Genomic DNA, 23876 nt, shown 5'->3' on the forward strand with positions numbered 1-23876 from the left:
GTATCAATCAGCCTCGTCCCCAATTGCATGTCTTTGGATGGTGGGAAGAAGCTGGAGTACCAGAGAGAACCCACGCAGGCACGGGGAGAACATGCAAACGCGCTATGACTCATCACTGCTAAATGTAACAGATTCCTCTTTGGTCCATTCTACGCTTTTCCAACAAACGTTGGGTGAAAATTGGGCTCACGGTTTTTGCGTAATCCTGCTGATAGTCGAGTGCCTCTGAAGAAGTGCAGGGTCCCTCACGAGAGGTGGACCTGAATTCTAAGATCATCAAAGAAAAATGGCCGACTCCTCAAGCTTGGGCTTTGTAAACCTTGTTTCCCCTTTGGGCCCAAAAAGTTGTTGTTTTTGCCCCCAAGTGGGTTTGTAAGTTTCGACTTAGAGAAGATTGACTCTGGGCAGGCGTTGATGTGGTTTGTACTGGAGAAAACGATATTTTATTGGACTGACAACAGCTTCTTGAAATGATGTTAATAGCTGGAACTGACGGTCAGGTCTGGTTCGGTTTAGCTGCTAAAAACCCACTTGGTGAGGGGTGAGAAATCACGAGTGGATGAAGCGTTGAGTCTTGGAAGCGACTGGAAACGCGCCTCCTGCTGCATCCTCTGGCGTTTGTTGGGGCTTCCGGTCCCTACAGGTGACATCCTTGTATTTAACAGCCGTGACCGCCACCCAACCCGTGACCCCATCATGAAAAAGCGTGCTAAATGATTTCATCACCTGGGTTGATGTTGTGTTGCCGTCCGATTTGAACACATCGCTGCATGTGCCAGTGCCGTGCAGTGCAGCTTTGAGAGGTCATGGTCACTTCCTGTAGTTTCTGTGCAGTTGCGCTGATTCAGACACAGAGATGATGCTAGCAGGGGAATGTCACCGCAGCATCGCCGCTTTCCCCTCCGTTTGTGCATTAAACGTCGCAGTTTATAGCCTACTGTGCTTTTCAAAGCCTCAGTAGCTGAGATCACATTTCTCTGACTTATCCTTTTTGGCAACAAGTCTAAATCATACATATTGCTCTGTTTGTAGTTTCAAAGTGCTCCTTTCAAAAACAAAACTGCACTAACAAGGCAGCTAATTATCCTGTCTAAGCTCTTAGTCCTCTGGCTTCCATCCACAGACTGTGTGACTGTCCAGCTTCTCGTTGCTAATCAAGAAATTGGAAGAAATCTTAATATCCCTCCCTCCTTCCTTCAGACGAACTCTAAAGAAGGAAAAAAAAACCAAGGCCTTGCTTCGTATTGGCAAATATTATCATGTGGAGAAAACATGTATTACCCTTGTTGTAGCCAAATGTGTTGGCAGGACCTCCATGGTCTATCATAAATTGAATTAGTGTTTGCCCTTTTTTCTATAACAGCACCAAAAATGGACAAAACTGTGTCTGTGGTTTAATGTAATCAGCTGTCTGGACCGGCTGAGATCTTGACATCACACACTATTAAAATATGTTTTTGTATACTAGTTTTGTATGGGCTTTTCCAGAGCCAAGACACTTTGCTGTGTTTATGCGCCTGAAGGGTGTTAAATGGTTCTGGTTTTAATGTCGATCTTGATGTAATTGATTATTCGGGGGTTCTCCTGTTTGACTGTAGTTCGGCGCTCAAGCCCGACCCTGTCAGCGCCACAGGAGGACACGTGTTTGTTATTTAAAGGGGCATTCCAGCCGTTTAGAACCTGAGAGGCTTGTAGCAGAACATTCCTACTGTTTTATCCCAACATGGGTCAAACTGCAGAATTGTTGAATTCTACATTTCCCATAATGCAATGTGAAAGAGATGGCGTTAACAGAAGTGAACCCATAATGGTACCCAACAGCACACTTTGACATCAGTACCTGGTATATATATATATATATATATTTTTTTTTTTTGGAACGGCGCAACCATGGGCCGCCACGAGAAAGTGGGATCCAGTTCTGCTGTCAGAAAACAGAACCCTCCTCGTCTCTACAAACTAACTGAAATAAAAGCTCAAAATTTAAAACCTGAGTTCTAGCGGTTTCAGTGAGGGCGGTCGTGTTATTTGACGTTATTTACAGCACAGAGACTTTTTTTTTTTTAGCTTGCCAGGATGCTAACATTGTTAGCAACACAAATATTTGCTTTATGATTTGAGACAAGTTCATGAGAGTAAAACAGCGCAGTATTGTCTCGCGCAAATGTTTACGACCTAAATTAACACTAAATAGACGTATTGATACTCGGAGCGGGTAATTTGTCATCTTCCAGCACAAACAGCACCAGGCTGACGGACGTTAGCCTTCCCTCTCTGAGCGCTCACAGCTGGTGGGATATCCCAAGTGGCGCGGCTGCTCCCGGCGTTTTCCTCCTCACTCCCTGCCTCCTCCTGAAATCTCTAAATATGCTGAAAAGCTGAATTTAGCACTGGATTCGGGCTGAATTACAGCCAGACGTGTTAATCGCCATATTGGAGCACGGTCACAGAGTCTAAAGCGCCCGGATGTGTCTGAAGTGAAGGTCAGTGTGAGCACAGCAGGTTTCTTTCACGCAGAATGACAGATTAAAATATAGTTAACGCTTCATGTATGATGGATAAAAACTTAAACCATGTCTGCTTGAGTTTGTAAACTCGGTATTCACGATTCACCAGCTCTCTTTTTGTTCTCGACCAACCCCAGAGGTAGATATCGGTCTCTAGCTGCTAAATGTTGCGCTATATTCACTAGCTAGCAGCTAACTGTTAGCCGTTCATGCGGAACGCAGCGCAGGGTTGTTTTTTTTAGCTTCTTTGATTAAAAAAAAAAAATTGCTGCCTGCTGCAGATGAAATTCACAGCGAAGTCATTAAGAGTCAACCAAGACAAGAAAGCTAAACAAGGATCTTACTCACAAACGTGCTAAAAATCTTCCTCAGCGGCAAGAAAAGATGAAAAGATGCTAATAAATCTCTGTAAGTTACACCGTCATTTCAATCATCACTCCAACAAACAATGTAAATCACAGCCACCTTAACGTCTTCTAGCTAAAGTATGAATTAATGTGCTTTTGTCATGTTACTTCATTAAAAAAAAAAGTATATTTTGCCTTTCATGTACTCAAAAATAGGAGCCTTGAGCTCACAAGGACGTTTTCCTGCATTTGTGACTCCAGAATGCAGCAAGAGGCTGAAGCTGATGGCGACAGACGGCTAACACCAGCCCAACACCCCTTTGCAAACCCTCGGTTACATCTTCGGGCATCATCCACATCCTCTTCATCCAGCCGTGGGCTCAGAAATCCACAAACACCTTGATTTCAGCTTAAAACAAACAAAGTCAGAGAATTTCCTTCAGTGTGAAATCAGTAGAGTGCTCCTTTAATTAGCAAACGTGCGGGGTTTTTTCCTGTTTGACGAGAAAAACTACAAGGCATTTCTGTTAACATGTCTGCATGTTGCATCGGGTCTATGTTTTTAACCTTTTTCCTCTCATTGATTCTCTTCAAGCATGGCGTTATAACAACAGAGGAAGAACAGTATTTAATAGAGCCATTAAAGAACATATCCTCCACCACCTCCAGTCAATGGAACCTGGAAGAAGCACAGCAACATGTTATTTATAAAACGTCTGCTATTCCCTCACCGCAAGAGCATAGCCAGGAGTTCAGCTGTGGCATTTCAGGTTGGTGAACCTCCATCTGGGCTGGACTCTGTGTGGGTTGAACTGACGTAAAGGAATAACTATACATAGCAGGTTGGAGGAAGTGCTGGTTTGGTTTCAGACCCAGGTCCTGGTGGACATGACCAGGCTTCTTGTGTGCTATAGTTGTTTCTGGCCTGGACACCTTTCAACCTGTAAGACTAAGTCTCATTACAGCTTTCATAAAAGGCCCTTCAGTGTACAAAGAGTTCTAGACTTTTATAGAAGCACACGTCCTATTTACAGAACCAGCAATCATGTTCTGATTTTAAAATTCCACCAAATCCTGTTTTTGCTCAGATATGACAAATTGGAAAAAGAACCAGGTGGATATTTAGGTATTTGGGCCAAGGTCTTATAAGAAACAGCAAAGGCTGTCATCGCCAGGAAACTAGCGTGCCCTGACATGTACCATCTTATAGCTTTTTCCCAAAGCATCTGGGTCATAAAGCGAAGGCTTTAGCTGCAAGGTTCAAAGGGGCAGATTCCCTCTCTGCATCTCCCAAACACGAGCTGCCTCCAACACCTCGTGTCTCATCGCTCTGATTCTGTTTCACTAACCTCCGTGTGTCGCCTCTCCCCCCCCCCCCCCCCCGCTGTCTCCAGACCTCGTTAAAAGCAGTCCACCCTGCCACTTTAGCACACCCTCCCCTGTCCACGTGTCACCGGACCCCAGGAACGACAGCGAGCAGTCCAACAGCACGCACCGACAGAGGCGCTCCGTCAGCACAGAGCGCTTCGTGGAGACGCTCGTGGTGGCTGATAAGATGATGGTCGGCTACCACGGACGCAAAGACATCGAGCACTACATCCTGTCTGTGATGAATATTGTAAGTTTGAGCCTGCTTTTGTCCTCCGTTGTTGTTGGTCACCGCTGAGCATTTCACTTCCCCCGCGTCTCTGAGAGGATGCGGCGGTGCAGAGACAGCTCTGCGGGCATGTGACCTCTGGAGTCACGGTGCAACCTCCTCCATCGAGGGCACCCCGGTGCAGCTCATCACTAGTGAGGCCAGTTTGGTCAACTGAACCACGGTTCAGAAAAAACACGACTGGTAGTTGAGTCAAACACCAAATATACCAAAGTTCCACCATATTCTCGAGCCTGAAAGCCTGGAGATTGAGAAACTTACAAAATGACATAATTGGTATCATAAAGAAGATAAAGTACCAGAAAAGTAATCTGGGGTACCAAAGTCCAGGTACCAGTACCGCACAGCCCTCCAAAGAGCCTAACGGTGAGTTTGGCGTTGTGACAGATGGACACAATTTGTCTGACTTTGTGTCTTTTCTTCTTTTCTGGAGGTCAGGTTGCCAAACTTTACCGTGATGCCAGTCTAGGAAATGTTGTGAACATTATCGTGACTCGGCTGATTGTCCTGACGGAAGATCAGGTAAGAGCCATTAACCCTTCCTGGTATGACCGTTTATGAGCCCCTTGCAGCGTCTGCAAGTCGTAGTGTGAAGAGTACAAATACTTTAATTATTCTTTTCAATAGCTGTACTTTATGCTTCACCACAGATGGATCATAACTGCATTTTTAAGCTGTACTCCCTCGCCTTGTCTGTTCAACTTAGTGCATATGAAGTTTTTATTTTTTCCTTTTTGAATTCAAACTTTTTTAATTTTACCTGTAAATTTTACATTTGACCTTTTTACAATGATGGCCGGCCTGCAAAAGGACACTTGGAAGGATGAAAAGACCAAACCAAAATATTCATAACGATATACGTATGAAATATTTAAGTATATGAATACATAATGAATAAGATACAAGTAAAACATCTACAAATATTTTTCAAATATCTGTAATTAGACGCTTAAAAGCATTCAGTGGAATAAACATTCATTTGAAACAATCATGAACAGCAGCAGACTGGAGTGACGAGAACTGTCAATCAAAGTTGAAGGAAAAATAAATGATTCTTCTTCACACTGCAAAACGCGTGTCAGTGCGGGTTTTTGGACCTGCGTTTGCTCGTCATTCGGGCTCATTCAAGCCTCCAGAAGACCCGGGTCTGAGCTCCCGCTGTGAGGCCTGTGTTTTTCTCTCTCGTACGTCATCGCGCTGACAACGTCATCATTTCACATAAACGTGCGCCCGGAACATTGAGAGGTAAACAAACACCAACGTGGACGTCGGCGAGTCGAACGTTAGCGTTGTCGTTGCGTGCATTGCAATGTGGTCTCTTTTGCAAAGCTTACAAACTCGGCGCAGATTGGAAAACTTTCGAGCGCTAATGCCACGGAGGAAGATGGCGTTTTTGGCGAGTGTGGATGGGAGCTGAAGAAGCTACAGGCAAAGCCTGACAGGCGGCGCAGTGACAAAATCAGGATGGGTCAGGAAGGTCGCGTGAAACCTGAGATGATGCGGGCTGCCTTTTTCACACTGCAGGTGAGCCGAGCCGAACCGCTAAACACCGGGGTCGCTTGGCAAGTCGGTCGACACGGGTCGAAATGCTGAGTCGACCCTTTCAGCATGCCCAAAAAACCCGTGTTGACTTGTGTTTTTTTGGTGCAGGGTGAAAGGGGCTTTATACTCTGAACCGTAACCTCCATGTCAACCATCGTCTCCATGACATTTTCAGCGTCAGAGGTCGTTCAATTTTGTGCCGAGAACCAAACAAGTCCCCATGTGTCAGTCTGTGACAAGGAAACTGTACATTGACCAGAGCTCAGAGGCTAGTTAGTGTGTAACCTGTCTGGCGTGAGGGAGCCGCAGTATTTTATGTAGTTGCTGTGGCTGGGGGGGGGGGGGCTACTCACCATATGGCCACCACTTCAGATGAAAGATGTGCTCAGACATCCCCCCCCTCGGGGAGCCTTGATTGAGGATTTTTACATGCGCTCTACATGTGTACGTATGTGTGATGGGAGAAACAGAGTGTCCTCAGCATCTGTTTTTCTAGAGGGGTCGTGTACGTGGACTCGGCTCCAAAAAACAAGAATGTGAAGCGAAGCCGCACTTTGATCCGGTGGCAGGGATCCGTCCTCGTGTTGGATTAACGGAATCACCGATGGGCTGTTGAGTTGCTCAGTAGTATAATTAACCAGAGCGGAGCTGAAATAAGCTCTGCATCATCAGCTGGCTATGTAATGGTTTACTGGGGTATAATTGAGGCTGCTGCTAGATTAGAGGAAGTCGATGTATTTTGCAGATGCCACAACAGCTTCCCCGACTGTCCTCCTGCTCCTGCTACTCCTCTTTCCACCTCGGCAGCTTTTTATAACGCCGCAGCTCCTTATTTGACTCATCTAACTGCTCAGGTTATAAATGGCTCTACCTTTCCCACATCTGCTTTGGAATCAGACACAAAAACATTTTACTGTTCCAACAGCTGGTCCTCTAACCTCCCTCCGATCCCCGGACGCTTCCACTCCGGCGGCATGTGGCTTAGTGGTTAGCATGACACTGAAGACGGTGCTGCTCCTCTTTTGTTGTTGTTTTTGTTTTTTTAATCTTTTTTTTTTTCATTTCCGTTCTTTATTGATGGAAGAGACCCAGAGGAGGTTTGTCGTATACGACAGGGATCAAACTGGGGATGATTTCATGTCAGGTTTTATGACGACGTTTGCTTGGAATCAGTTTCTCCATGAACAACTCAACACCACAGGCGTGCATTGGCTCAGTCGGTTCAAGCTGATTTTCAGGGTTGCACCACGACGCCAGGAAGAGCCCTTTAAAATTTAGGTCCTACAAAGGCTACAAATCACTTTTTAAATTTTTTTTCACATTGGCTTCGGCCGAGGTGGCCTTGGCGTGGAGGCACAGAGTTACTGTGCTTTAGGGTTAAAAACATGAAACAAAACAGACTTAATAATCCACATAAATGTCATCCTTTCAGTCACCCCCCCATACTCATAAAACACACACACACACACACACTAATCTGTGTGTTTTACATCTGTCTCTAAAGGAAGATACAGTTTCTCCTGTTTTTTCACGTCAACTTAATTTCAAGAGTAGTTTTCTTCTTCATTTACCAAGATATTGTGATTTATGACAGATGAATGCATCTCCACAATGGATTGATTATTGCAGAGTCACTGTAGCGTGGCACTGCTGTGACCACCGACCAACCACGAGTACCATGAGGTGCTGGCTGATTCTCAGCCTTACTGAGGCTCTTAGAACACCGTATGATACTGGAGGTGCTGAAATCTTGTTTGTGCCTCTGCAGCCAAACCTGGAGATCAACCACCATGCCGACAAGTCCCTGGACAGTTTCTGTAAATGGCAGAAGTCCATCTTGTCTCATCACAGCGACGGCAACAGCATCCCAGAGAACGGGATGGCCCACCACGACAACGCCGTGCTCATCACCCGGTAAGCTGGGACCTCACTCGGTTCTTCCGCCAGCAGCCAGCGTGGACTTGTGTCCTTCAAAGACCTTCGGCCGATCAAACAGGGTTTATAGAGCTGCGTTCAAAAACCAAACTGGACCAACGAGGCATCTAATTATCCTGTCTAAGCTTTTTTTGGTCCTCTGGCTTGTATCCACCGACTACGTGACGGTCCAGCTCTCCTCTTTTCTAATCAAGAAATTGGAAGAAATCTTAATATCCCGCTGCTCTTCAGTTCACAAAGATTGCTGGGCTCAGACTCCAGCCAGGGTTTGCTAATGTGCTCAGACTTTACCGGTCATTGTTGACGGGGAAATGGATGCTCAGCTGCTAAAAATAAAGTCAGTCTGTACATGTCACGCTGGAGTTTATGTAAAGGGTGTTACCATGAAGCAGCAAAACTCTGTCATTAGCTGGAACAGGCCTCATTGTTGCCAGGACTGTTGGGCCACGTGAAATTGAGCAACTTAAGTATATATTTCCATCGTATGGCGCTCCGTGACGGACCAAAGCCAAGAGTTTTGACTCTTTATAACACGGCCTTTCTCTCATTAGCGAGCTGGTGCTTGTTGTCTGTCTGCAGCTCATTTGACTCCTGATTTTATTTTTGGTTGGAGCTGCTTTGCTCAGTGAGCGGCGGCGGCACCAAAGGCCGCTCGCTGAAGTCAGCAGGGTTCATCTCTGTAGTTTCAGTGTTTCAGGACAATGGTGGAAGTGTGATGGCCCACACTTTTTTTTTTTTTTTTAAAGAAACATTTTTAAGATGCCAAAAACATTTTAGACCAACAGATGTTGACACACTGCCGTTGCCTGAGGAGGAGCTGTAATGGTGTTCAGGGAATTTTCCACTCAAATATACGAGAATATTAAGGAGTTACCGGTCATCCACTTGGAGGATTTACTGGTTTTCTCTTTAAATGACTGTTAATTGTAAATCTTTTGCTCCTGAACTTGTGTTTTCCTTCCTTCGTTCTCGGCTTCACGACTCCAGAATGCAGAAAGAGCCAGCCGGTGTGTCTGTGGATCACTGAGCGTACGGCCGGATGAGGGAAGACGAGGATTCTACCTCAGTTTTAAAACTGAGACAGTTTTGCTCTCCTCAGCTGTCGGCCTCCGTTAGCTTGAAGCTAACTATACGTGGCTGGCTCTTTCTGCAGTCGATGTGATATGATCTTTTTTCTCTGCATGATTTGAGGGACATGTTTCACGTGTATCAGCAACAACACTCTCATGGATTAATACCCAAATTAAAAACGTACAGATTGAAGGTGTTTTTTTTTATAACGACTGGAGAAGTGAGATGGGCTCGCTCGCTCGCTCCGAACTTTCCGCTCATGATCGGATCACTCGAGAAGCATCTTGATTAATAACACATCTGAACATTGTCTGTTTTATCGGTTTTTACTAACTTACTGTTTTGTTTTTAGTTTTTTTTAAAAAGCCAGTATAATAAAGCAGGAAAAAGATGATTAATTGGCCACAAATTCACATGTAAACTGATACACACATACGGCCTGGAATGATCAGAAGCCGGTCCATACGATACCTCCACGGCGACTCGCTCCTCCTTATGCATGTCAAGCTGTTTCCAACATCATCCTTCATGCCAAATAAAAGACAGATATAATAGTAGCGTCATGGGGACTGAGGCATTCGTGGTGTGTTCGAGGGAGCCAACTCCCGGCAGCAGGAACACACGCTAATGAAATCTCTGCTGTTGAGATGCTCCTCCGCCAGCGCCGACCGACGCGGCTCTCCTGCAGTGGCGTACCAGCAGCGCTCCAGAGCTTTTCCCTCCCCGTCATCATCAAAGTCACCAATACATCCAGTGTCTTCCACTTCCACGATGTGAGCGCTTGTCTTTACTGAGCGGTGATCCAGAGGAAGTAGGTGCTGGGTTTAATTTAGAGAGAAAGTGTCACGACATTCCGACAGATGGATTGTTACAGTTTGTTTCGCCCTCGGAACCCAACGGTAACGGTTGGTAACGTTCAGATCCGGTTTTCCACTGCAACCATCTAAAGCGTACTATGAACTCTGCATTGTAGCCTTGAAAGTTCTGAGCATCGTGTCTGTTGCGCGCAGATGATTTGGCTCATGTGATGTCATAATAATCCAACCAGATCATCCAAACAAGGTCGCGCCCCCCCCCCCCCCAAATGTCTTCATGAATAATGAAATAACAAACATGATGGAGGGACATGGTGTTTCACCAGCTGGGGTGATTTCTGTTTCTTTCACGGTTCAGATCCAAACCCTAGCATGAATCTCGTTGCCAGCGTCTTGTTATTTTAAATAATCAGAATAACAATCGATGATATACCTGAATTTACAGCGTCGACCCCAGAAACTCCAGGAAGCTGTATTTTGTTTCCTTGTTGGGAATTTGACCCGTTACATGAAGGAGACACGGAGGGAAATTAGGGAAATAAATCAAGGAAGGAACAGACGTCCTGAGAGAGGTCATGGCGGAACCTCACTGGTTTGGAGCTTCTGTGCTGGGAGGCAGGAGGTGGGATAGAGGGGGGTGGGTTTATGGGTAGAGAATGGGAGGGAGGATCAAATTAAATTTGCTCTGCCCTTGGTTTTAATAGATTAAAAGCTTTAGGAATGATTGGATCATTCATTTGAAATGTACGATGGCGTTCTGCGGCTCCGAGTGTCCTGGCCTTTCCTTCCCCCGGGGCTCTATTGGATTACCTGGATGGGAGTTACAGGGGTTAACGGAGGGGACACGGCGTGACCTCTCCCCCATGTTTGTTAGCTGCTTGTTACAGGAGACGTGTATCCTACCAATAATCATGACTTCATTAGACACCGTTGTTATGGTAATGGATGTCAGTTCCAGAGAACAACATGCTGCAAAAAAGTGATTTAATTCTTAATATTCTTTCTTTTTCTTGCCTCTCCCCAGGTATGACATCTGCACCTACAAGAACAAACCCTGTGGTACTTTAGGTGAGTGGGCTGAAGCAGTTATGTATGCGAACATGTGTTCTCTCGCTAAATTGGCGGCAATCTCGTGTCCTCAGACAAACCTTATTTGGCAGGTTTCTCCGTCTCCTTTCGGAGGAACACCAGACAGCTCCTCTGTGTTTTATTAGCTCCTCTGTCAGAGCCCGGTGGTCACCTCCGTCCAGTTTAGAAACCGCTGCCTCTGACCTCAGTTTATCTAAGGTGTTTACACTCCCAGGAGGGTTTGGGAGAAAGGAAAAGGTGTTAGGAGAGGGGGGGGGTGAGGGAGGGAGGAGATGGAGAGGAGGAGTTGAAAATGGAAGGGGAAAAGGACAATTAGAGGGAGTGTTGCAGGAGAGATGGAGGAGATATTCTGTTGCTCTTGGGGGTGTTAAAAGGACAGGCAGCAATGGCCGAGACCCCCCACCTTTCCCCTCCTTTTCCTCTCTCTCTTCTTCACCCCCACGCCCCACCCCACCCAGCCCTTCTCTCCCCATCTTATCTTTGTGAAGGCCCCGCAGGCACCACAGTATATCTTGGAGGTAATATTGTGACTTCAGGGGTGGTTTGACAGATTGACCGCATTCGTCACATTCCCCGGTGGCTTTAATTGCCCTGGCATCTGCTTGGCTTCCTCGTTGTCTCCCACCGCTGACCGCCCCCCCCCCCCCGCCCCCCCCACCGCCCCTCAACCCGCACACACACACACACACACACACCTCCACCTTCTCCTCTTGGGGATCATGCTCCCGGGTCAGATCCCTGGCCTTTGGGGTCGGCGAGTAATCACGGGGCTGGAGATAATACACAGTCCAGCCTGGCGTTAAGAAAACAACTTGCACTGCACTGCACTCTTTGTGTGTGTGTGTGTGTGTGCGTGCGTGTGCGTGCCTGCCCACGACCATGCACATACACACTCCCTTTACACACACACACACATTCTTAAACTAATCGTAGAGTAGCCACCCTCTTTCCTTTCCCTCCCTCTCCTCCTTCTTTCTTCACCTTCAGGCTCCCTCCTTCCCTCCAGTAATGGCTTCAGTGGCCTCCTGATTTGCGAGTCTATTCTTGTTTAGCCTCTTAGCAAAGAGGATACAAAAGCTGTGCCACTTTTAGCTGCGAGGCAGCATGCAAGGGCAACAAGGGAGGCACGACTTGCCACCGAATTGAGATTTGCGTCGGGTCTCCTGTTTGTCTGGAACACAGCTTTCTTAAGATCGGTGTAAAACTGTCATAACTTGTTGTTTTGGTTTAATTTGCCCAGGTTTTCATTTATTTGTCTGCTGTCATTGTGCCTCTTCCACTGTAGGAAGTAGTTGAAGTAATTCCAGCTGTTAACAGTAAGATGATCATATTATTTCTATGCCTTCTGTGTACTACGGTACTTTACTGATTGCACACAGCAAAGTTATGCCGGCTAAATCCACAATCAAAAACAATACAACAAAAACACATATGAACATAACCAGAAGCTAAAAATACACAATTTTGTACTGGAAAACACTGTTAAAAACAGTACAGTAAATCACTTAGCGTACAGTGTAAAAGAACTGGTGAAATATAAATTTTAAAATGTGATAAAATGAATAATCAGTGCACAACAGTGCTAAAGTATCAAATGGTTTCCAAACACTTGTCTTGTTCCAAGACTGATAACCTGCCTAAGTTACCAAGACTTGACACAGTGTTTGGGCTCGTCGTACACAGACTTGACACTCTGACTTGGGCTTTGGAACCAGGGAGCGACCTTTGTATCAAGGAACCATCGTGTTGAACGCCATCCCCTCCCGTCATCCGAGATACTGCAGCTACAAAACCACGGCGAGCAGCAGTGAATGTGTCTGTCAGTTGCTAATGTGAAAGCTAATGGTGACATTAGCCAACAGGTTTCACGTTAGCTCAGCTGCGTTAGCTACATGTTGACTTACTGCAACCTTTGTGGGAATGTGAATGTGAATGTGATTAAATAAGCGAGCGTTACTGAATGTTTCGTGTTTTTCAGTGCTGGCTTTGCCTTGAAAACGATTATTTACCCTCATTCCTTTGCCATCACTTCCAGCCAGCTAAAATGTAGCCAAGAGAAAGACATAATCAGGGGAATTAGTGCAGCCTTTCAGTCTAAAGAAACACAAGGAAAATGGTAAGACTTTGCCTCGCAAGAGTAGGCTTGTGAGCATCTCCACAACTTAGTATTAACTTTCCTTAGAAACCAAACTAAATAACTAACTAATTAACTAGCCAACCAACACTGCAGAAAACATGACAACTAAAACAGTCCTGATGCATTGATGAGATTTGGTTGATGTGAAAGTACTCCTTTACTTACTTCAATAAATCTGAATAAATGCATTTTAATTTATGCCCTGGCAGATTACTTGGATTATTATAGGCACAAAGTAACTTTCACAGGGTGCTTTTTCTCTCTTGTAATAATTTTATATACAGGGAAAGGTCATGTGCAAATAGATATTCCAGCTGTAAGCGAGCCGCTTTATTGTCTCATAATAAGTGTAATGAGGTAGTTGGTGTCTTTTTTCTTTTCTTTTCTTTTCTTTTTTTTACTAGAAATTAGACAAATATTCTTGGTGATTAAAAAAAAAGTGTATAGAAGAAATCTTAGAAAAACTCCATTGCCAGACATACTTTTTTTGTGTGATCACTTCAGGGTTTTTTTCTTCTACTTCTTCCTCTTCAGTAATTACTCTTCAAGCTGAGAACAGAAAAATTGAAACACTCTTTCCTTCACGCACATTAATGCACTTCCCCCGACACACACACACACACACACACACTCACACACACACACACCTGCTTTGTGCTGTCATATGATCCACTCTGCAGTCACCTGTAGATGTAATCTGTGAAGAATTGCCTCCTGTCTCCCGATTTGACCTCTCAGGCTTTCTGGAAAAAAAGGACCTGCGACACCTGGATTGTGGGGAGGTTTTACCTTCAAACACCCTCCCTTCTCCCTTTCTCTCTCCCCTCCACTCTGTAGCTCTGAATCAACAGAAACATCTATATTCTCTGACAGGTTTCTGGTGGCGAAAGGTGCGGCGGGGCTTATATTCCCTTCCTCGGCTCGCTTTTGAGGCGATCCCTTGTTACATCAATTGGAATGTAGACATGTAAAGCTTGTCTAGATGTTTTTCCAGCGGTGGGTTTAGTTTGCAAGGAATAAAAAAAAATATCGGTGTCTAGCCTGCGATGCTAAACTCCCTCTGGTGAACCTGCAGCGTCGTCTCGCTGAGATTGTCTTTCAGCCTCGCTGTAAGAAAGACGATCGTATGTGTGGAATCCCAGTTTTATGAGCATGACTCTGAAGAATGCTGTGTCCTGACTGTGTGTGTGTGTGTGTGTGTATGTGTGTGTGTGTGTGTGTGTGTGTGTGTGTGTGTGTGTGTATGTGTGTGTTTTCATGTCTAGGTTTGGCCTCTGTGGCTGGAATGTGTGAGCCGGAGAGGAGTTGCAGCATCAATGAAGACATTGGCCTTGGTTCTGCGTTCACCATCGCGCATGAGATCGGACACAAGTGAGTTTGGTTATTAGAGTTTTGGTTTTTTTCTAGAAATTCTGTTGTCAGGTATCAGGTTTGACTCAACCTCTTCCCAACTGCACATCGCTAATTCACCCTAAGCTGTCCTGGTCGTGGCTCGGCCCCCCCCTCTGGGGAACACCTGCGACTACAACATGTTTCCTCTGTGGAATCTTTGTCCAGTTCTTTTCGCCTACCAGCGAGGAGCCTCACCAGGAGGACTGACCAGAGGAGGCGCTAGTGCACAATCAGCACAAGCTCAGAGAGGCCCCATGCCAGCCGTCGGATCTGAACCCAGGGTGCAACACCGCACCTCCCCGGGCATCCAGACATGACATGAAAATGGCAGCAGTATGAGAACATAAACTCTTGAGTGTCCAGATTCAGGGTGGTTTCACCCTGAAGCAGGCGCTGGCGTTGGTCGCCTGAGGTTAGGTTAGGGTGATGAACGATTCGAGACATTTCTCGAAAGAAAACCCTCCGATCCGCCTGGCCTGTGGAAACATTAATGGACACTTTTCCTTCTGAGTGAAGCTTCACTTGCTCACCTGATGTCCAGTTTCTGAGTTACGTCATGGTCATCTCGGACTGGAGATTAAAAAAACTACAAGCCTTTGGGTTCATAACATATCTGGAAAATGGAGCTGCAAAGATGAGAGTGAAGTCGCGGTTAATTGGTGTGCAATCAGAGTCAAGTCACCGTGGTCAAGGCCACGCTTCTTCTGTGTTTTGCTTCAGATCCTCTAAACCTTTTATCGCCTGCACGACTGTGTGCTTTAATAATTCCTCTTGAACAAACACGACTTACTCTTCAGGTTCAGCAGACCTGCGTGTAGCCTTTTTTTTTCTCTCTCTCTCTCTCTCTCCCTCCCTCCCTCCCTGGCAGACGTCTTGAACTGCATCGCCACATATTTCCTCATGCAAATGTCAATGTCCACATACCTCTGGCTCTTTCTTCCTGAATATAAAGCAAAATAATGATGATGTATTAGTCTACGTATCCCTCTCGAGAGAGTTCAGCAAGATGGCGATTTCCTTTATTATGTCTCGTGTCTGCTTCTGTTGTGGGGCAGTTGTAAAAATAGTCTGTGCTTGGAGAGGATGTATAAAAAAAAAAAACGCGCACACACACACACACACACACACACGCTCCAGTAAGGTTTGGAGCAGGCTGATTTATTTCCAGAGTGGGGTAAAATGTCATAAACGCCAGTCTTAGAAAAACAGGTTCAGGCGGAGCCATGTGGTCACGTTTGTTATATACATTAGACCTGATTTGTGCTTCTGGACTGAGACGAGAACGAAGCTTTTGACATCCAGCTGTGATGTGAAGTTTTCTCCTAAATGATGTCCGTCTTTTATGATTGCGTTAACCCTCAGTGCGAGCAGGTTTCCACAAGGCTGGGACAGAAACTCCGTCCTGCTTCCAGCCAACGTTGACTCTCCCCCACGACCTGCTCAGACCTGCCGGCAGTGATTGACAGGCAGGCATCAGAGTGGTGATTAGAACTTTTTCATTCCTGCTGAGCTCCAGACAGGGTTTGACCCTTGACCCCTGGCTCTCCTCCACACAGCTGTTTCAGAGCTGGATCTTTACAGCCACGGCCCGAGAATTCAGCAACCTGGACCGTCCACTGCCAGGACATCTAAAACTGCATTAATTCTCTCTCTGTCTCTCTCTCTCTCTCATTTTTAGTTTCGGGATGAATCATGACGGGATCGGGAATTCCTGTGGCACCAAAGGCCACGAAACTGCCAAACTGATGGCCGCACATATTACAGCCAACACCAACCCCTTCTCCTGGTCCGCCTGCAGCAAAGACTACATCACCAGCTTTCTCGAGTAAGTCGATGATGGTTGTTCCCTGAGGGGCTCTCTGAGTGTGTGTGTGTGCGTGTGTGTGCATGTGTGCAGGGCTGTAGCCAGGGCAATGTAGAGTTGGGATATTTGTACTTTGTTTTGTTTTGGATTTAGAAACTTTGTGTTTTTTGATATTTATGTTTTCATGGGAATTACTTTCAGAAGTTGATCAGGGAAAAACAAAAATTCTGTCTTCAAACTGACTTTTAACTCATAATTCAGACTTTTCTCAAAATTACAACTCTCAGAGGAAAGCGTGAATTTGTAGTTTTTGTTGTTTTTTCCCTCCTGAAACACCTGATGTGCCCCGAATCCTCCTCTGTAAACCACAGTGTGACGTCACCACAGCAAATCAACGCTGAGTCAAAATCCTGGATTAAATGGAGCGACGTCACCTGCGTCGGCTTGATCATGTGACATCCGTCACCGGCCACATCGTCTGCCGGTGACACAGTGGTTGATTTGACCCGCTGGAATTTCCCATCCCTCCCTCTGCCTGTCAGTCCATACACTTACATGATGTTAGACGAAGTTGAATAAAATTGGACTTGAAAAATAAAACTAAACTACATTCGTCAGACTGAAATCTTACATTTCTGTCAGACTAGCATTTTTAGCGCAGTTGAGGATCAATGGACTGCGGCATGTTGGTGCCTCGGCCGGCGCCAAATTGAGCCGCTGTTCTTCATGTTTTCTCAGGGACCTGTTGCCATATTCTTGAGACAAATGTAACGCTGTCGTCACGCTGAATTTAGTCATGTGATTTAAGTCCGCTGCTCCAGAGAGACGTTGCTCACTACCTTGTTTTCTATGTGACGCAAAAGGTGAACTGGAAGGAAGTCTGATTGCAACCAGCTGGAAGGGGTCATAACACCCCCTACTGCTCTGGAGGTGTACATACGTCTCTATAAATTGACTACCCCCGGTTCTTGTGTGCTTTGATGAGGACGTCAGTCAAATTAAACCCACTGAAGGCCACCGCTGCAGTGTATCACCTGCAGAGGGGGCGGAGCAACAGCCAGGATGGCTTGGACAGGTGAATCAGGGTTGGATAAATGGAGAGGAAGATGAGGGAATGGCCAAATAAAAAGATTAAGAAAAAAACAGAGAGCTATGATTTTGGTAAGAATTAGCCCCTCTGGGGAAAAGAGTTGCATTTTAGCACTTCTTTTAGGTCTTCAGAGCATTCACACGGATTTGTTGACTGTTCTCCTGTGTGCTAACATAGGATGTCGATAACAGAGGCCTACCAGATGGGGGGATTGTTGACAATGTCAGACTACGTCACAAAGTACAATCATCTTCATTCACACACACACGTACGATGGGAAGCGTCAGGTTGAGAGAGGAGAGCGAGCGAGGTCCAGACCTCAGCGGCCTCCCAGCTGGCTGCTGAGGTGCAGGAGTAAGTAACAGAGAAAGGTGCACGCCCGCTTTCCTGCTCGCTTGCAGCCGTCTCGCTTTACAAGCCGCTGCCACTGGCTGGTCCTTGTGGTGATCCGCTAGCTGTCTTGTACGCAAGTCATTCCCCACTTCTTTACATCCATTTCATCACCGCGACTCGTGCCAGACCTCCTTGTGGCTGTGTATGATAACTGAGTGCCTTCAAGCCTCGCATCCTCGCACCACAAAGCGGGCGGTGTTAGCTCATGTGGTGCTCGCTCGGCGGTGATGTGTAGGCCAGCTGTTCTCAACCGCTCTTTAGTGGATAGGTCGGAGAAGACAAAGAGTGTGCAAATAAAGCTGAAGGACTGCTGGCCGAGTGCCGCCAACTTGGCACGCTTGGTAAAAAACGTGCGCAGGTCTCTCGTCCTGAGTCTGACAAAGCCAGACAAAACATCTGGAGTTGGCCTTCAGTGTCTGGCAGAAAACAGATACCTGCGATCATGAAAGGACTGAATGAATTAAAAGCTACTTCCCTGATCCCTGCACGTCCTGCTCAGTGAGCCGAAGGAGCTCCTCTTCTGCTCAAACTCACCGCAGAAACAGAGTCTATTTGTCCACTTTCTAACTTGAGATGTCGACTGAGCAGCGACTTTTGACATGTTCTCATGTCAACAGTAAAAGCGGAAACTGGAACCCTTTTCTTTTTTCGTGTGTTTCTGTGTGTGTGTGTGTGTGTGTGTTGTGCGTGCACACGCATGCGAGCGTGTGTCAGGCCTGGTCCTGAATCAGTTGCCTACAAAATCCCAGCCAGCGCCGTGACCCCAACTTAAAAATAAAAGCACCGATGCTTTGTTACATAAACACTAGGAGACTGGTTTTGACCACACTTGTGGGAGGGGTGTTCTAAGTTTTAGAGCAGATTTGTGGCAGTGGTAAAAATACACACATTTACTGCTCAAGTAGAAGTACAGATAGTGGTACAGTAAAAGTACAAGTACCTATTCAATCTATTTACTCAACTAAAATAAGGAAGCACAGCCCCTAAATGTACTTACATGTAAAAAAAAAAAGTATTGAGCTGAAGAGTAACTGGAGTAAATTTACGATACATAATCAGATCTCTGCTGAACTTTGCCTTTTGTTTCGAGTGACCTGTTTGCTGAATGTGAGTCAGAGCCAGATGTAACAATGGGTTGTACAACATTACACATAGTTTATTAAGTCATTGCGCCACCTAGTGCATGCAGGCAGGGACATTTGCACCCCAGTGCAGCATTAGCCTGATCCTTCATGCAAATCCAAATACGATCAGTTTTCAACTCCCTCCCACTCCATGGAACACACAGTCAGACTCACACACTCTCTCACACACTCTCTCTCACACACACACACACACACCCTGCCGTATTAGGGGTGGGAGGGTCCGCTCATCACTGCTTGCAGCTTTAGTGAGGACCCAAACAAGAAAGTTCCCGGGGCTGAAAGTTCACCTTGGTGGAGGTTCGTGCCCGCTAAGTTCTTTATAGTCCGCGGTCTGGAAACAAAGCCTACAAAGGCTGAAAGGATTCAGACCAGAGCAAACAAACCATAGGTGTGAAAACGGCTCTCAGGTGGTTGTCTGGGGTTTTTGTGTGTACGATATTTCTCAGCGGGGTTCAGCTGGAAGGCTTCTCTGTAAAACCTGTGCTGCCTGAATACCCCGCAGCGGCGGTGTTGGTGGGATGTGATACAAGTCTGCATTGTGTGTGTGTGCGCGCGTGTGTGTGTGTGTGTGTGTGTGTGTGTATGTGTGTGTGTGTGTGTGTGTGTGTGTTCATGTTTAGTTCCAGAGGCTCTCCAAGAAAGCAGATAATAGCGGCCGTGGTTGTCAGATGAAGTTTCCGGCTGAAAGCTGTGAGAGGAGGTTAGAGACCAGCGCTTGTGACAGAGATGAGCGTACTTTATGCCAGGCAGCTTCAGACTGGGACACAAAGAGACACTTCTCTTCTACTCTGTCCGTTTCTGGCTCAAGTATCCGAGGATGACCAAAGATCTCTCCCGTCTCCTCCAAGTCGAATCAGCTTATATTATACCTCGTTTTGTATTAGTGCGTTTTTTTTTCTTCCCTTTTTTCATTTTGGTTTTAATGCCTTTAGCCTTTCTAACAAAAGGGTTCTGTCTGTAAACTCCAATTATCCTCTCTTTCTCTCCCTCAATCAGAGTTTTGGATATCACACATGCTTCTCCCTGCCAAGTAAACAACTTTGGCTGCGGTGTTGGCCTAGATTCACTGTCTTGCTCGAGCAATATGTGGCGCTTTGTTTGGGTTTTTAAGGAATGGTTTATGAATGCGCTGAGCAGAGTTCAGTCATAGTTTATTCTCCCAAGTCTGCATGCTAGCTTGTGATAAATGTTAAAAGGCGTGCAGTTTGGGTTTATTAAACTCTCGGAGACCACATTCTCCACTGGATTTCATGTTAGACCAATATGGCTTTTGCCTTACGATAAAAGATCCTCTTCAATGAAAATCAAGCTCTGAACATCGTTCACATGTTTTTACATGTCTAACATTGTTTCATTTGCTTCACATCAGGAGGGAAATAAGCTGTCAGCGCCACAGATGAACAGCTGCAGTGGACCAAGGATGGTCTCAGAAAGCTTGGGATTATTTTTGTATAATACCAGAATTTTCCTTCAATAGCAACGTCGGTTGATTGGTTTTGTGTGTGGTTTTTTTTTTTTTCGATAATTGATGCTTGGCATATCTACACAGAACAATGGAGAAATAGCATTAGCCTGCTAGCTCAGTCCTAGCCTGTTCACTTGTTTTTGCTAGCACGCTGTTCATTGTCCATGTCTCACATCCGATTCCGCGGCAAAAGCTCCATTTTGAAAATACACTGAAGGGGGAGCTTTGCTGTACGTCCTTCTGGGTCGATACCAGAATGTTACAGTCAAGTAAACCCCACTGTGAAGAGCTATACATCCTGATTGGTCTACTATTGGGCGACCTTGTGCATTTTTACTCCTCCTCCCCCCCTGGATCAGTCCACATACGTGCATCAGATACTCCGTGACTACCTCTTGCCATTGTAGTGCACTGTAGCTAGTAAAACGGAACGCTAGCGGAGCAGCAGTGGGGGGTGAATGGCGGTTTGGACTACTTGATTATTAACAGAAGGTTTAGAGTTACATCTAAGCCATTTCAAGGCATTAATTCATTTATTTCTTGGGGGCGGGGGGCCTTCATAAAATGTAATTTTGATGAAGGGGGATGAATTTGGAGGGGTTAAATCAACGCCAGGATCGGGTCTTTCATCACGCTGCTGTCTCAGCCAATCAGCATGGTTAACATCCACATGAATGACCGGTGTCAGAGTTCAGGGATTGTTGATGTTCCCGCTTATTAGAGGATATTTCCCATCAGCGTAATGCATTGGGCTGAATCCACAGGACTGAAAGCCTCTACGAAAAATGTGAAATAATAGCCCTTAAATTCAAAGTTTGACTTTATTTTGTCTCTCTCCAAACTAATAAATAGTGAGGCTTGTCCTCAGTTCACAGGGAGTCTGGAGGCCTCTGAGGCCGGTGTGTCTGTCTGATGAGAAACATGGAACGGATTATTCTACTCGCTCTCTCCACTCTTCTGTGTCTAGATTTGTATATATATCATAAAGTTAGTTGAGCTGATGCAGCTCTCTCAAGGCAACTGTGCACGTAGAGTCCTCGTCAGCGCCTGAATCACCTTCCCTTGAGTACAGTTTACTTAGACTCTCCTGGACTTTTCCATTGTATGCTGCTCGCTGCCTACTTTCTTCTGCATTTCACAGGGAGATGATGGCATTTATTCTCTACGACACCTGTAGTTTATCACTTTGAGGTTCAATTCTACATGAGGCAGGTGCATTTTGGGCTGGGTACCTAACTCAGCACTACCTTAGAGTACTGACTAGACTTGGGCCCATTCCCAGTTGCAAGTTCAGTCCTGTTTGCTGACCTTGAATTTTAGGAACCGGTTGAAAGGGACGTAGTCATTACGACACTTTCCGGATGATTAAAAGGCTGTTGGGACGTGTCGGGGCGACAGTTGTGTGTTTGCGCTTTTCAAAACTTCCTGCAGACAACATTCTCTGCAGTATTTGTCGTTTGAAGAGCAAGTATGGCCTTATTGGTATGGAATCCCCACAGACAGAAGTGGCTGTGTCAAGGCAGGTGAGGATATTCAGAATTCTGCCGAAAAAATATTTATATATTTGCCTCTGGACGAAATCAGGATTGAAACCAGCGATGCGATGGAGGTGTTTGATTTCAAAGTATAGCAGATGGTGGCGTAAAGTAATGTAACAAAACGCGTTACTGCCCAGTACTGGCAGCATACAAGCAGAGGTGAACTGGGATGGTCGTTGTTTTGTAGACCCGGTGAACTGGTCTTCCATTTTGAAAGCAGTTTGCCGTCTCCTTTGGCAAAAGAATCAACTCTAGCTAATCGCTGTCAACAGGCCCACTTCCACTTTCCAGGGATGAGAAGCATCCACTGCTGCTGGCCACAGCTGGAAAGTACACTGTAGTACTGTATATATTAATATTGTATAGTAAATAGTCACCAGTATTTGGTGTGAAGAGAAGAAGTCTGGGATGTGGATCAGGATTAAATAATTCTGTTTCTTGATGAAGCGTCCACACTCCAGCTCAAGCTCAGAATATAAACACAGACTAAGCAAGTGTCTGCGCTTCCTGGTTGAAGTATTTTTATTTTTTAACTACTAGAATACAACCCTGCTGTGTTTTTTTTTTTTTTTTTTTGCTTCGCCCATACGAGTTGTTAGTGAGCGCACATATTTCTATCTGACAAAACAGACTAAACATAATCCGAGGCCTGGACATATGACCCAGAGCTCACTCCAGATTTTCCTCTTCGTCTTTCCTGCCCTGTCATTTTATTGGCTCGTCCGTGTATCCAGTATAAGCAGTGACACGCAGGATAGCCGAGCCATCATAGACCAGCGGGCCGGCTCGTCCTCGCTCGCTCGCCGCCTCCGTGCTTCAGCACTCCCTTTGATGAGGAGGTGTTGATGTGTAATATCAACATTAATTACTTGTCATTTGAGATCCCTGACAAGCGTCCTCGAATGGTAGTTTTGTGGTAAAATTAAACGAGCAGAGCAACGCCAGCCAAGGTCTTAAAGTGTGTGTGTGTGTGTGTGTGTGGGGGGGGGGGGGCTGGGAGGCTTTCATCATCTAGTCTTGGCTTTTCCCACTCTGCCATCGGCCAAGTGTAGAAAGGTTCCTTTGTGTAAGAAACAATTCTATTGTAGGTTTGTGTTTTTGACAGCTCAGGTCGGGGGACGTGTCTGGACAATGAACCTCTGAAACGAGACTTCCTGTACCCAACAGTGGCCCCGGGGCAGGTGTACGACGCAGACGAGCAGTGTCGCTTCCAGTACGGAGCCTCTTCACGCCAGTGCAAGTATGGGGTAAGAAACCAGCATCTTTCTCTCTCTGACATCAGGGGATCAAACAGTTCTATTGGGCACCCTTCTAGATTTCAGGCCTGATCTGGGTCACAGAGAATTGTCTGGAACTTATTTTCCTATACATTTGGTTATATTTCTAAATATTTTAAATTGTATCTCAGAAATGGTCATCTGGGTTGACATGTTCCAGACCTTTTTGTTGTTTTCAGTTGTGAATTTAACTGCACTTAACTGGATGTTGGTGAGAGAGGAAAGCATAAAATATTGTCCAATGACGTGCAGAGTTTTGTGTAGCTCCTGCTTTCTTGAGGCTGGGCTGCTGGCTTCGGCATCGCGGATTGCAACCATTTTCCTTGAAGTTTAGAGTGTTTTTTTTAACCCTCAATTTCGTCTTTAGACAGGAAGTCAAGGCTGATGGCTGTCAGTAACTCCTTGCTCCTGACAGTTATTGTGTACCTCAAGTAACAGTAAAATATTTGTACTCCTGGGTCATTGACGGTTTCTAGAGGTTCACAGTGGATGTACTCTAATACTGTATATAGTATTGAACTTGACGTAGCCCCCCCCAAAGAAAACAAAAACTGTGCAACTTCTAATCTAGTTTCCATGGGAACAAGATTAATTGGCTTTTTTTTGGTGAATTTCTGTTTAAAATAAACTAGAAGTAGAGCATCCTGTTTGTATGCCTCCCTAATGTGAACC

General features: G+C 45.7%; 1 protein-coding gene across 3 annotated transcripts in view; it reads left to right on the forward strand.

Annotated features, from left to right (window-relative positions):
* adamts6 (ADAM metallopeptidase with thrombospondin type 1 motif, 6) overlaps window positions 1–23876 on the forward strand; it is a 67165-nt gene that overhangs the window by 3646 nt on the left and 39643 nt on the right. For all 3 annotated transcript variants that reach the window (XR_015110494.1, XM_086188444.1, XM_086188445.1), the window contains 8 exons: window positions 3450–3624; window positions 4249–4472; window positions 4950–5033; window positions 7822–7967; window positions 10899–10942; window positions 14366–14471; window positions 16171–16317; window positions 23033–23174. Coding sequence is in view for 2 of the 3 variants with exons in the window: in XM_086188444.1 (XP_086044570.1) it covers window positions 3450–3624; window positions 4249–4472; window positions 4950–5033; window positions 7822–7967; window positions 10899–10942; window positions 14366–14471; window positions 16171–16317; window positions 23033–23174 (1068 nt within the window). In the remaining variant the exon portion in view is untranslated. The remainder of the gene's footprint in view (window positions 1–3449; window positions 3625–4248; window positions 4473–4949; window positions 5034–7821; window positions 7968–10898; window positions 10943–14365; window positions 14472–16170; window positions 16318–23032; window positions 23175–23876) is intronic.

The sequence above is a fragment of the Aulostomus chinensis genome, chromosome 19, assembly GCF_037954235.1.
Source record: "Aulostomus chinensis isolate RoL2024-O1b breed Wild chromosome 19, RoL_Achi_v1.0, whole genome shotgun sequence".
Taxonomy (NCBI): domain Eukaryota; kingdom Metazoa; phylum Chordata; class Actinopteri; order Syngnathiformes; family Aulostomidae; genus Aulostomus; species Aulostomus chinensis.